The 15360-nt window shown below is 44.6% G+C and overlaps 1 protein-coding gene across 1 annotated transcript in view; it reads right to left on the minus strand.

The window, feature by feature from the left end:
• Positions 1–9663, minus strand: part of camk2d2 (calcium/calmodulin-dependent protein kinase (CaM kinase) II delta 2) — a gene marked incomplete in the record, with an annotated part of 100312 nt that extends 90649 nt beyond the window's left edge. The window contains 2 exon segments of the mRNA XM_036136916.1: positions 1184–1277; positions 9168–9663. Coding sequence (XP_035992809.1) covers positions 1184–1277; positions 9168–9229 — 156 coding nt within the window.
• Positions 9664–15360: the final 5697 nt, after the last annotated feature.

Here is a 15360-nt window from a genome sequence, read left to right on the forward strand (position 1 = left end):
CCCAGGGAATGTATCCTGTCTGGCCTGGGAATGCCTTGGGGTCCTCCAGAATGAGATGGAGGATGTCGTTGCAGAGAGGAATGGCGAATGTTTGGGTTTCTCTACTGGACCCATTGGCCCCGCAATCTGATGTCGGATAACCGGGAGACAATGGATACATGGGAAGTCCAATCAAATTACATAACATATTGTTTATTCCATTCCTTTTCTGTTTTGCTTTTATCTGACCGTATGAAAGGAAGATGGAACAAAGGGGGATGGGTCAGAATTAAGGTGACATGCAACCACTGCCAGGACTCAAACCTAAACCAGCGGGAAACATGAAGACCTTTAAAAGTCTGGTCAACCAACTGTGGCATCTTCTTCAGCAAGGGCTTCCTTTTTGGTCATAAAAAACTGAGGACTATATTAGTATGAAAAGAGTTCTAGTTGTTTAAGTGTTCTGGTACCAGTCCCTGTTTTGTGCAAACAATGAAGAGTTGGCAAAAGTGGACCATGACAGAAAAGAAAGGAAACCTTAGAGGCACAACACACCACCGGTTAGTATTCACAAATAGGCTGGGTCACGGCTGTGCTTGAGCGTGCACGTCTGAGTGTGTCTTTATGAGCTTGAGTATGAATATGAGTATATGTGTGTGTGTGTCCCAAGCTTGAGGCAACCAGGCCAGCGGCTACAATTACAATGACGGATGTGAAAGAACTGGGTCGGCTTCGCAAGAGATCTGCCCCTGGGACGACAAGACCAGCGAGAGCCCTGAATCAATACAGAGCACATGCACACATGCACACACGGGCTTGTGTGCGACTAACATTTGCATAAAAGCGAAAGAACGAATATGAATAACACAAACAGGAAGCGAAACCACACACCAAAAGCGCAAATGAACAAATACGGGATGACATATTATTTGATCCGCTCATCGCTTCCTTCAGCAAACCGAAAAAAGTAACCATTCAAACTCAAGGTGGGCGTTTTCCCCCGCCTGCGCGTCCAATTGTCTATCCGTCTCCCAGTGACATTAAAATACCCCGCGCATACACACTAACCTGAAGCCTTCTCTGAGAGGCAGCGTCACTCAGAGCCTATCAACATTTAACTGAGTGACAAGCAGGAAGTGTTTCTGGTCTTCATGCAAATTGTGTTCTCATTTATGTTCTCACATGGGTGTCTTTGCTTCTTACCTCTAGCAGAAAGCTTCTTGGTGTTGATGATTTTAGCGGCATACTCCTGTCCGGAGGAGATCTTCACACACCTCCTGACCACAGAGAATGCTCCCCTTTAATTGAACACAAACACAGAGAATAGACTTCAGTGGTATGTCTTTGCTCATAAAACCGGCCACTGCGAAAGCGACCGTGTCGAGCAGACCCCCTAGACTGAATGAGGTTTTAAGAAGACTGTGATTTCTTCATCAGCTAATATGTGTCAAACTGTTACAAGTATAAAAGACGGGATTTTCTGTTGGAGACCACCAATCCCTGTTCAAAAACAAAACTTCAAGACAAAATGGGCAGCGGGTACATTGACAGAGCAAAATTCACAAGAGTGACTGTTTTGAAAAATATTAACATGGAAGACTTGCTATTTTCTTAGCATCACTTATGTCTCTAAAAATAGGAAATTGTTCCTCAACTGATATTGATGGATGATATGAAGTTATTACTTTTCTTTTTTAATTTTTAGAGTCAGAGTAAAGCTTTTTGTTGGATCTAAATCATCCAGATAAGCCGGAGGTCAAAGGAGAATTTCCTTGCAAACACCCCAATTAGAGAAGTCAACACTTATTGGTCTGAGCCATGAATTGTGTGGTGGACAAATCAACGACAGGTAATATTCAAATGCCTTGAACTCCCCAAAGGAATATATATATATATATATATATATATATATATATATATATATATATATATATATATAAATAAATAAAAGAGCTTTTTAAAGCACATTTTAACTAGCAAAAAACAATGAAAATGGGTACAAAAACAACCCCCACAAAATTAATTAAAAAAAACAACATTGAGAGGCATAGGGAAAACCGTTGGTGTTTGAAATTGGATGTATTTAAGCCTGATTGGCCTTATAGGCGACCAACAAGTGTTAAACAAAAAATAAATAAATTTGTGCCTGTTAGTAGAAAGATCTTCAGAGGCCTCTCAGAGCTCCTAGCTTAGTCTAAAAATTTCTACCTAGGAGTTTTATCTTAAGAGTGATTCAGATGCTGCTGAGAGCCACTCTGAGAGGAAATGAAGGACATTTTTATGTTAGTGAGGAGGTGTGGTTGACCCTGTTGCTAGGTGTGACGCTGTCTTTTAAAAGCTGTGATTGGTTGATGGTAGAAGAAAAAACCACAAATGCGCTCCTAGTATCAAAGGAGAGAAATTACCTGATTAAAATGAAGAAATGTCTCATGATGATGAAACTCAGTAAAAATTGTCACAGCATCAAAATGTCTAAATTCACCTTATTTACCTCCTCATTATTTTGATTAGCTTATTTATTTTTACTCGCCAGTCATTTTACTACTTTATCTATTTGATATTAATGTGCTCTCACCTGTCAGCATTTTACTGCCTGCTTGTATAAAGCGGTTAGATTTTGTAAAAAAACGACCACCATAAAATGGAGGAAGAAAGGTGGAAAAAAGCAAACTGGACAGCAGCGCTGGCCAGCACACAGCTCTGGGAAGAGAATAGAGCAGTGTTTTAAAACTAAATTGGTCCTTGCATCGCGGCACGAATACAGACTTTGAAGCGTATTGCTGCAGATCAATGCATCTTTTTCTCTGCGAGTCCTGGTGCTTTTACGCACCGGCCTGGCGAGAAGCGCTACGTGCAGCAAAAACCAGGAGATGGCATCACACAAGCAAATATTCTGCAATACAGAAAATCCGTAAATATATATTCTTTGTAAATTTCTCCACTTTTTATTCATGTTAAGGCTATATGATTTTTTTCCCCATAATTTATTTGTCCTCAATAAAAATTATGTTACTAGAGCAGCGCCTTAAACCCATTGGGCTGCTGAAATTTCCCCCTATGGGGATGATAAAGTTTATCTTATCTATATATTAATAATTGTATGATTGTTAAAGAAGTTCATGTGTTCATTTCCTCAACTGTTTAGGTGGTGGATCAGCCAATCAGCTCTCTCCGTTTCCACCATCTTCCTTGCTTCAGACACTCAGGCTTGCTAACATTTTTGCCACCTTAGGTGCTGCCTTAAGGCCTAAGAGGCTTTGTAAATAACTTTTTCTTACGAGGTAAAATTCTAAGAAATATCTTAGAATTCGGGAAACTCTGCTAAATTTTTTCCTAAAATGACATCGCTAAGAACTACTTTTCATCTTAGGATTGTTTGTCAATACGGGCACTGATCTTTGTCCAATCAGTGAACACACCTAAGCAGAAACAGGCAGCGCACACAGCAACACTCACCAGTGCAGCAGTAGTCTTTGAGGTCAGAAAACTAAAAGTCAGCAATTTACGCAGCTATTCACTGAGTGGTTTCACGGTTAAATCAGAAAAAGTTTAAAAAGGACAATTTATTTACAGCTTTTCTAGTCATACTAACCACCCAAATACGCACATCAGCATCTTAGGGTTAAGTGTCTTGTCCAAGAGAAGAATTGATATGAGGACCTGGAATCTTGCCCTCAACCTTACAATCGCATGACGAATATTCTATCCACTGAGCCACAGTCGCTCCAGGCTTAAAGGATTAAGAAAACTATTTAAAAATCTAGTTATTTTCTGCAGAGACATGCCTGCCGTTGCTGCTACTTTTAAACAGAGCGACTTCAGCAGATAACAGGAAAGCTGAACGTATTACAACAAAGTTGGCTTGTTTCATCCTTTTGAGCTTTCGATATCTGTCATAAAACACTCTGGATTTGGAAACGGCAGATTTTTTATTTTTTTTTTGAAACTCTCTCAGTTAAGGTAAGGATCTACATTCTTGGAATACAAACGGGGAGCTGCTTTTTAAAGTTACTGTTGCTAATGGCACCAATCACTAATTTAGAATAAGCACTACCCAGGTGTAGCACAAGCTTTCAGTACAGGTTTCATAAATCTGAGTATTGCTTCAGTCTCTTTTTGTTTTGGTGTCAGGGTCATTAATGAAGATCAAAAAACTAGGTCAGCTATATTTGAGGAATAGAAGGAGCGCAGGGCTGCATTCGGTGCAACCTTGGAGAGGTCCATCCGTCTCAAGTCTGCTCAGCTCTACATTCATGGAGGCAGCTTTAGGATTCAACATTCCTCCTCATGACCTGAAATAAGCCCGGAGGTTTGACTTATTCCTTCTCTAACATCTGGTGGCTGTGTTTATTGCATATCACGTTATTTGGTGAAGGGTGTGTAACAAAATAAGAAAATCAATACTCCTTTGTGCAGTGACTAGCTGGTGAGAAACTGATTTGCACCGTGATCGAGTTATCCAACATGCACATGATGGGCTTGCCCCTGAAGATTACTTCTATTTGATAGAGGATTTGTTAATGAAGAAACAAAAAAAGCATAGTGTGACCTGTTAGATAATAATAAGCTAGCAGTTTGTTCTAGCTCGGTTCCACATGAAGCCTATAAATCTACAGAGCCCTATATAGGACACAGATATTGCATAGTCTCTAGAATTAAAAGTAGAATAAAAGTGACATTTATAGACAATATTTTGATTTATAGAAATATTGCGGCCATTGTCTTTGTTTTTGTTTTTTTTGGAGACAATACATAAGGACCGACATCAGAAAAAAATTACAAATCTTAAACAAAAAATAGATGCGGACAAGACATTTAAACGGGTCAAATGGTCATTCCTGTATAGCGATGTCTAAATTTGGATTCCACCAGACTCTAATGGATATAATTGCTGCACTAAATGAGAATCCATCAGCCAGGATAAAAATTAACAGAGATCTTACAGACTTGTTCATTCTGGAAAGACTTACAAGGCAGGGATGCCGTGTTCCGCTGCTCCTCTTTGCCGTTTTTGTAGAGCTTTTAAGTCAATGGATAAGACAGAGGCCTGACATAATAAGTGTCCCCATAGCATCCAGAGAACAAAAATTATCCTTATTTGCAGGCGACTTACTGCTAACAATAACAAACCCAACTCAAACTTTGCCTACAATTATGGAGATAATTGAGGAATTCGGCTTACCATCAGGCTACAAGGAACATTAAGAAGACTAAGGTCCTAACTCTAAACTGCAGCCCATCAACCAAATTTAGGAATCTGTACAAATGGTATTGAGAAGCAGGACACTTTAAATACTAAGGTGTCACACTAACCAAATAGTTTTCCAGGATTTCTGACTCCAACTATGGACTCCTAACCCTCAAAATTAAAATCAGACATACAGAGATGGAAAGTGATCCCCCTGTTTAAATGTATAAGCCAGAATAAAGTCGGTCAGACTAATATCGCAGTATATTGCGCAATGGAAAAGGGCCAGAACAAAATACAGAACTCTGCATTTACATTAGTGGAAAGAACACCTAGAATATCTATCTACTACTTTATCTATTTTTTCTTAATAGATAAAGTAGCACAAGATGAGCTGGCTATACCACGGGACTTGGTGTTACAAGTATTGCTGGATTCTTGAAAAAAAAAAAAATCTGTAAATTAGGAGATGAGATCAAAATATGCCTTCAACTCAGCCTTCGAGTAAAAGAAATACTGATGGGAGGTTCAAAGGTTGGATCCCAAAGGGGAGCAGCTGTCACACATTTATTCAGAAGGGCGTTTCAAAGTTTTGAGGAACTCCGGAGGTCAACTGGGTTGGAAAAGAATGACTTCTACCGACATCTGCAAGTTAGGACCCATTTTAACTAAAAACCTATGAGAAACCTGAGAAACAGCTGAGTCAGATTTCCTTACTGTCTTTGTTGAAGTTACGTTCATGCACTAGAATTGTGCCCAGGTTATAAAATGGTATCCTATTGTCTAAACAGGGCAACAGACCACATAAGATGTAAGTGTGGGAAACAAAGGACATCAGCTTATTTCAACTGAAAGCTGGGAAAACATCAACAAATTACAATGAATGACCTCAAGCACATGGAGAGAGTTCTGACTGAAAAATAGTGTTTGATTTTTTTTGTAACTCCCACCAAGAAAAAAAAAAAAACACCTGGGCAGCAGGACCACTTGTTGTGGACTCTATGGGACAAATTACACAAATAATTTTTATATTTTCTGGGATTGTCCAGTGATCAAACTATTTTGGGAACGCTTATGTGAACATTCAAATAATATATTTACTCAGGAAACCCCTAATAAGTTTGAGGCACAATACTTCACACAACAACTGGACTCTGACAGACGAAGAAAACTGCTGTTAATCGTTCTGGCAGCAAGTGAAACACCTATCACTAGAAAAAGCGTGAAGAACCTACGACTGGGGAATGGATGAATATCGCACAGGGCATTTATGTTTTGGAAAAATTGTCATTCTGTCAAAGGGAATCTTTTGTCAAGAGCTGGCCAAAATTGACAGCATATGGAAAACCTGTAAACTCTGAAGTGAATATGGTGGTTACATGGAAACTATTTCATCCTTGTTTGTGATATGGATACTGAAATGTAGATGATAATTTTTTGTACCACCTGCTTTTCCAAATAAACAATACAATTAAAAAAGGAAATTAACTTATATTGATCAGCAGCTGTCAAGTGAATCAAGCATTTCAAGCCTCCATTTAAATCTGACAGTAACTTTGCAATAACTTAATAAAATTGCAGACTGTTTTCGTGTGCATAGCTTGGCAAGGCATGTTCTGTCAATGCAGTAAAGCTAGGTTTATATTAAGAATCTAAATGTTTTTCATCCTTTACGATGACATTTACAGTGACAGAGAGAGTGTTTTGGCTGCCGAAGCTTCCTGTCTGTCTCATTTGTTAGGTGTCTTGCCCTGCAAGCTGAGCTCAGATATCACCAGCTGCCCAAGAGAGTTGCAATGAAAGCAGCTGAAACACTAGTAATTAGATTTGAACACGTGTTGAAGTACTAGGTTTCCGAAGCAGGGGAACTTCTCTGAATGTTCTGTCAACATACAATTAACTCAAACCTTGGGGGGAAAAAGTTGTACGAGTTGAATTAAAACCAAGTTATATCAACCCAGAGAGGCACAAACATGCCAACTATAGCCTAGCACTTCAGCAAAGTTTTCCAGCTGAAAAAGTCATCAGAAGGAGCAAGACTTGAGATTATTAAAGAAGCAATAAGCGACGTTTCATTATTTTGGACAGAAAGAACAAAAAGCAGTTTGGTGAAGAACTAAAAGTGTCTTTTTAGATGGACTATGGTTAAACATCACACACAATCTCTCTGTTTAGTTCTCCAATCTCTTGTCGACATTGCCAGGACGGCCGCGCATGCACATACACATACACGCACACGCGGTCTTAGCCCCTCCCTGTCCATAGAACGCCACTGCCAGGCACAAAATGGCGGAGAACACGGCCATCGGATCAAAACGTTCTGTTTACCAGTTCGCTCCTAAAACAGCCTCGACCAATGGAGCTATTGACTCCACCAAAACCCCCGAAGGTGTACATCTAGATCTATGATTTTCTTTCAAGTCAGGTAAGCTACGAAGAGGGCTTACATGGATCCAGTTTGTCCAGCACATACCACAGACGCTGGTTTTCATTGAAGGCTGGAGAATGTGGAGAACACATCAACACCTAAAAGTGGCTAAGCTCCTCAAACAATTTTTTTAAACCATTTTGTGCTTCTTGGTAGGTGTTCTATCCTACTGAAAGAAGCTATAGCAATAATGGAATACCATTTTCCTGAGAAGGTGACATGCTTCACAACAATGTTTTGGTAGGATGTACTGAGGTAGAATCCACATGGATGTCAGGACCCGAGGATATCCAGCAGAACATTGGCCTAAGCACTTAGAATCATCTTATCACTGAAAAGTGCTTTATAAATAAACTTGCCTTGCCTAAGCATCAACTTTACCTCTACTTGGCTTGCCAACTTTTCACAGTGCATCCAAGGTGAGCAAGACATGGAATATAAAATGCTTCCCAACTTATCTGTGGCTACACAGCCCCGTACCCAACAAAGTATTATATATTGCCTATTCTGATGGTTCCTATCAGAACCTGTATAAACCCCCTCAGCAGTCTGAGCTACAGTAGCACTAGTTAAGACAGTGTCACATAGGACGGTTTTTGCTCTTCACATTCACCAAGGACCCTGTCCCTGAATAATATATGATAGATTCTGAACCCTGAAGCCCTGGAGTACCATACAAAAGCTGCAGTTTTGAAAACACCTGAACCAAGTCATCCAGCAATCACAGCCTGGCCCTTGTCGAACTCACTCTAGTCCTCACACCGGCTCGTCTTGCCTTCCTCCAACACCTTCGAGTACAAAATGTTCACTTGCTCCCTCGTATATTATGCTTTCCAGGAGTCAGTGATGAAACGTTTTTTTCACTGCTATACATGTCACCTGTCAGGAGTCATAATGTTGTGCCTGATCAGTGTATGGTGCTATGTGGTGCCTGCAGTTCTGTCAGAGGAGAGGCGAGAGGTCCCCTGCCAGGCTCCGATAATTGACCTCCGGTCTGTGTCAGGCCGCTTTGCCGGGGAGTGTGTCATCCTCAGCTACATGGAGAGCTGTCGCAGTCGGTGTGTGTATTTTTGTCACGCAAGAGGGGAGCTATGGAGGTAGAGGAGGAGAAGGTTACGATATCAACTTGCACGCAGACACACATCACCCTGATGCACTCTTGTCCTGGTTGAGCCTTTTAGCAAAGGAGCTCTGCAAGTCTCCAACTGCAGCATCATTGGCTGCACGGGATGGAGGAAAATGACGCCACCCCGCCACAGGCCTACGACATAGGCACAACACGTAAGCAGGGCTTTGGATGCTGGGATTAAAGCAAACGGAAAGCAATTGCACTGACCTACAACACAAACACACACACACACACACACACGCGAGCGCATTTAGCCCCTGCATCATGGGTTAGGCTGCTGGATGAACTGTCAGCGGCGCGCACACACGCACGTTCACGCTCAGCACACAAGACTCTCCAGCATCGAAATCCGCGCGTCCCTAAACCAGAGCGGCCTATTGCGTAACGAGCCGCCGAGGCAGGTGATCACAATTGATAAAGACAATAGAAACGCGCGTGCTTACTTCCCCAGCTCCTCGAACAGCTGGTATTCGTCGGTGAATCGCGTGCAGATCGTTAAGGCCATCCTGAAGCAGGTGCCGCGGAGGAGTGTGGACGAGGAGGGGGGGGGGGGACAGTGTAGGTGTGCGGAGAGAGGCGAAGAAGGTTGCGCTCACGGGCTCCGCAGAGTCGTCGGCGCCGCTCGGCTGTCTACTGAACGTTCAAACCAAAACGGAGGGATTCATGCACCGCGAAAGCGCATCAGCGGGATCTCTTGTCTGCTGGAATCTGCGGCAAGAACGCTGCCGGCGCGCGCGCTTCAGAGGTGCTACTCCCCCCCCTCGGCGTCTGCTCAGTTTCTTCACACCCAGCGGCTGCTCACAGCTCGTGGACGCAGCATTTTGTGTGCATGTCGGTGTCTCCTCTGCGTGTCCGTCCTGCCGCGGAGTGTTGTCCTTCTGCACGCATCAGACGCCGCACTACCGCACCTACCCCCAACCGTGCGCCCGGCCCCGCCCCTTTGCCTGCATCCTTCTCTCGGGCCAATGGCAACGAGCAGTCTGACGAAAAATAAAACACGGGCAGCTACAAACAAGAAATAATTGGAAAAAAAAATATTGATAAAAGCTTGCCGCTTTTGAAAATATGAGGACAAGTCGGAATACTTTAATTATGCCCCACTATTCCTAGTAATATGAGTGATTCTGGTTGATTGCCCAGGTGGTGATCATCGTTACATCCCTGTATAGCGTTTGGAAATCAACACAGTATGAGCTTTTGCGAGAAATTGATTAAAAAAAAAGAAAAATCTAGAATGTATTTCCATGCAAAATGTTTTTGGTGTGTCTCTTGTCTCTAAGCCGCGCCAGGGCAGCCCTGCCTGCATGTTTACTACTCTCACTCCATCCATCTTTCCATCAACTCTAAGCAGCTTCCACTGCAACAGAAAAGAATCCTCGCAGCTTGATCCTGCCACAGCCATGTTTACGTGGGGCCAGTGTATCCAGGGTGATGTGCTGTGTAAGTTAGGAAGGGAGGCCATCTTGCTAAAGCAAATTGTTCCACAAGTTTGCTGTGCGTTTTCTGGGGGATTTTAAACAGAAAACGCGCAGAAAAAGATTAGGCAAAACATTAGAAGGGGGAAAAGGCGAAAAAGTAGAACAGAGGAAAAAGAGAATACAAGATAACATCCTTGGAGTCTGCTTTTCCACCTGCAGAAAGAGATATAGAAAGAACAGCAAAACCAACCAAAAAAGTATCACAGATAGAAACATCCAACGCCTTGATAACATCACTAAAAATATGCAGTATTGTTTAATAGAAGATGTATTTAGTGACATCCAAAGCTAATTATAAGGTTTATCTGTATATAATTGAATCTGTTAGCACCTGGATCCAAGCACCTGTAGGTGTTTGCGAGTGTGTGCTTGTGTATGTAAGGTTTATCCATAAGAAAAAGGCTCAATAGTGGACCCAACCCCCAGGACGCCAAGATAGGCACCGGGAAGACCAGAGCCTCAGGCGTCCGAAAGGGCCCCAAGAGCACAGGAGCCCAAGAAGGACCAACACAGGGATAGCTGCCTCCTCTCGGAGAAGAGCAGAGGAAGGCCCAAGGAAACCCCACAGCAGCCACAGTGCTAAAACTCCCCAAGGGGCTGCAGCAACGAGCCTGCGGGCTCTACCAGGAACCAGTTACACCAGAGTGGATTCAGTCATGGGCCCAGAGACCCAAAGCCCAGGCACACCCCGCCCCACAGAGGGGTCTCGACAGAGCTAGGGAGCTCAGGCCCCACGAAGGAGCTGCCTGGTGGGAGCCAACACACCGGCGCATTAGCGGGTCAAGGCGCTAGCCACCACCAACCATCTGCTGGAAATTGAGTCACTTTGATAAAGTTCTAAATCCTGACTTACTGGCTTATTTTAAGATAATAACAGAATCCTACTTTCTATTGCAGACAAGTAAAGGGAGGTAAACTTTTGAACACAGACAAGTACCTTGTCTGTGGGGATACACACTGCCCCGAAGTGGTTCCGCACCATAACTCTTATTTGGAAAGGAGAAAAACTTGAATAAGACATTGTTGATGGAGAGGACGGATTGTTTATAGGGAATGTTACTTCCATCTCGGGGGACAAGTAAGAATGATTTTGGTTCATGTTCAGTGAATTTCTTACTTGTTTCTCCTTTAAAAGAGAAAAAACAATGTGTCTGGTAGTATACACACGTTTTGCAAGTTGTTTTTGTCTTAGTTATTTATTATCCTATGAATGAACATCAGCAGATATCTGCTTTACTTGAATGAGATGTTCTCATAATCAGGCAAAGGGATCCAAAGTGCCTTAGAGAAAGTATTGTGTGTCGTGTCATGTCACATTGTACCTTTGGCCGTTGTTAGGGGTACCAGAAAAGATTGACATTTGAGACATTTTCAGCAAGGTCACCAACAACTGTGAAAAACATTGTCTATAATTGTGGAGCATTATTAGACCACTGTGAATGAATAACTTTTCTGCAAGGTCCAAGTTCGCAGGGGTCAGGCCTTAATAGAAAGATGAGTTATAAAAACATTTGACATACATTTTTAACATCCTTCTAGTCATTTTAGAAAATTATATAAAATAAAAAAATAATTAAAAGTTACGTTTTATTTCTTCGAGGCCTCGGTAACTCGATTGTAAATTAAACTCACCGGGGCCCCACTCTGAAACCAGGCCTGGGGGTGGGGCACGTTGGCGAGCGCCTGGTCGCCGGGCTTTTACCTATGGAGCCAGGCTGGGCACAGCCCGAAGAGGAGACATGGGTCCCCCCTTCCAATAGGCTCACCACCTATAGGAGGGGCCAAAGGGGTTGGGTGCATTGCGAAATGGGTAGCAGTCGAGGGCGGGGACCTTGGCGTTTCCAATCCTCAACTGCAGAAGCTGGCTCTTGGGACGTGGAATGTCACCTCTCTGGTGGGGAAGGAGCCTGAGCTAATGCGTAAGGTTGAGAGGTTCCGGCTAGAGATAGTCGGACTCACGTCGACGCACCGCTCTGGTTCTGGAACCAGTCTCCTTGAGAGGGGTTGGACATTTTTCCACTCTGGAGTTGCCCCTGCTGAGAGGCGCTGAGCTGGAGTGGGCATACTTGTTGCCCCTCATCTCAGTGCTTGTACGTTGGGGTTAACCCCAGTGAACGAGAGGGTGGCCTCCCTCTGCATACGTGTGGGGGGACGGGTTCTGGATTACCCACCCTTTTTGGAGTCCTTGGAGGGGGTACTGGAGAGTGCCCCTCCTGGGGACTTCAACGCTCACATGGGCAATGACAGTGGGACCTGGAGGGGCGTGGTTGGGAGGAACAGCCCACCTGATCTGAACTCGAGTGGTGTTCTGTTGTTGGACTTCTGTGCTCATCATGGATTGTCCATAACAAACACCATGTTCAAGCATAAGGGTGTCCATATGTGGGGGACATTGAGTCTGAGTGGACCATGTTCCGCGCCTCTCTTTTTGAGGTGGCTAGTCGGAGCTGTGGTCGCAAGGTTGTCGGTGCATGTTGCGGCAGCAACCCTCGAACATGCTGTCAAGCTGAAGAAGGAGTCCTATCGGGCTTTCTTGGCCTGTGGGACTCCAGAAGCAGCTGATACGTACCAGCAGTCCAAGCAGCAGGCGGCACGGCTGGTCGCTGAGGCAAAAACTCGGGCGTGGGAAGAGTTCGGAGAGGCCATGGAGAAAGACTTCCGTACGGCTTGGAAGCGATTTTTGTCAAATTTACGGCATCTCAGGAGGGGGAAGCAGTGTGCTGCTGACCTCGACTCGGGACGTCGTGCTTCGGTGGGTAGAATACTTCGAAGACCTCCTTAATCCCACCAACACGTCTTCCATTGAGGAAGCAGAGCCTGAGGACTCTGGGTCAGGTTTTCCCTGGGGGTGGATGAGATTTGCCCTGAGTACCTTAAGGCTCTGAATGTTGTGGGGCTGTGTTGGTTAATGCGGCTCTGCAGCATTGCGTGGACATCGGGGGCAGTTCCCCTGGATTGGCAGACTGAGGTGGTGGTCCCCCTATTTAAAAAGAGGGACCGGAGAGTGTGTTCAAACTACAGAGGAATCACACTCTTAAGCCTCCCTAGTAAGGTCTATTCAGGGGTTCTGGAAAGGAGGGTCCGTCGGATAGTCGAGCAGTGTGGTTTTCGTCCTGGCCGTGGAACACTGGATCAGCTCTACACCCTCAGCAGGATCCTGGAGAAGGCATGGGAGTTTTCCCAACCAGTCTACATGTGCTTTGTGGATCTGGAGAAGGCATTCGACCGTGTCCCCCGAGGGATCCTGTGGGGGGTACTCCGGGAGTATGGAGTACCGGGCCCTTTAATAAGGGCTGTCAGGTCTCTGTATGACCGGTGTCAGAGTCTGGTCCGTATTGCCGACAGTAAGTCGGACTCGTTTCCCATGAGAGTTGGACTCTGCCAAGGTTGCCCTTTGTCAACGATTCTGTTCATTACTTTTATGGACAGAATTTCTAGGCGCATCCAAGGTGTTGAGGGGATCCGTTTTGGTGGCCTTAGGATTTCGTCTCTGCTATTTGCAGATGATGTGGTCCTGTTGGCTTCATCAGGGCGTGATCTACAGCTCTCACTGGAGCGGTTCACAACCAAGTGTGAAGCGGATGAGGATCAGAGCCTCCAAATCCGAGACCATGGTCTTGAGCTGGAAAAGGGTAGAGTGCCTCCTCTGGGTTGGGGAGGATGGGCTACCCCTAGTGGAGGAGTTCAAGTATCTTGGGGTCTTGTTCACGAATGAGGGGAAGATGGAGCGGGAGATCGACAGGCAGATTGGTGCTGCATCTGCTGTGAAGCGGGCGATGTACCGGTCCGTTGTGGTTAAGAGAGAGCTGAGCCAAAAGGCGAAGCTCTCGATTTACCGATCGATCTACGTTCATACCCTCATCTATGGTCACGAGCTTTGGGTCGTGACCGAAAGAACGAGATCCCGGATACAAGCGGCCAAAATTAGTTTTCTCCGTAGTTTGTCTGGGCCCACCCTCAGAGATAGGGTGAGGAGCTCAGTCATCTGGGGAGGACTCAGAGTAGAGCCACTACTCCTCCACATCGAGAGGAGCCAGTTGAGGTGGCTCGGGCATCTGGTCAGGATGCCTCCTGGACGCCTCCCTGGTGAGGTGTTCCGGGCACGTCCCACCGGGAGGAGACCCAGAGGGAGACCCAGGACACGCTGGAGGGACTATGTCTCTCAGCTGGCCTGGGAACGCCTTGGGATTCCTCCTGAGGAGCTGGCCCAAGTGGCCGGGGAGAGGGACGTCTGGGCCTCCCTACTGAAGCCGCTACCCCCGCGACCCGACCCCGGATAAGCGGAAGACGATGGATGGATGGATGGATGGATGGATGGATGGATGGATGGATGGATGGATGGATGGATGGATGGATGGATGGATGGATGGATGGATGGATGGATGGATTGGATGGAACAATCAAGTATCCCTTATGGTTGTCATCACATAAATGTTATGTTGAAGTATAAACTTATTTTAAAAATAGGTATCTGGATTTCATAAGCCAAACAACATCTACCCTAATATTTGACTTCTCTGGTATTACTGTATTGTATTGAATGTCAGTGTAACTAGCTTCTTTGTCATCTGTTGATTGCTTTGATGATGCACAGATGTTATTTTCTGATTATTATCTCTCCTCATGGGCCTAATTCTTTCTAAATGTTGACATGGGACTTCTTCCAAGTATCTATACTAATCATAACATAATGAGTATAGACCTCATTTCCATCGATCTAGATAAATGCGCATTCATCCATCCATTCATTAATTCTTTATACCCACCAAGTCTCATGATTTGCTGTTTGGAGGACCCAAGTGCAGTAAGCAGGCAGAGTCACAGTAAAAAAAATGTTCAATAAAAATCTGCAGTAAACCAGAGACAGCGGTGTAAAAGCTGAGGGGAACCACGAGGTGCCGTTCTAAGGCAGTAGGATCCAGGGAGGAGAGGGAAAGAATTGACGGTGGCATTTTTTTGTGGTTGTGAGGGACGCGAATGCAAGCAGGATATTGAGAGGAACACAGATGTGTGACGAGTTTAATCACTGGAACTTGGAGATATGCCACGAGGAATGCAGGAACAAAGAAACCAGAGAGATCAAACACTGTGGATGGGTGAATAGTGACGTGGAAACCAGGTGAGTAGAATTAACGCAGTGAATGGCGGCTGAATGGGG

Source organism: Fundulus heteroclitus, chromosome 5, assembly GCF_011125445.2.
Source record: "Fundulus heteroclitus isolate FHET01 chromosome 5, MU-UCD_Fhet_4.1, whole genome shotgun sequence".
NCBI lineage: Eukaryota > Metazoa > Chordata > Actinopteri > Cyprinodontiformes > Fundulidae > Fundulus > Fundulus heteroclitus.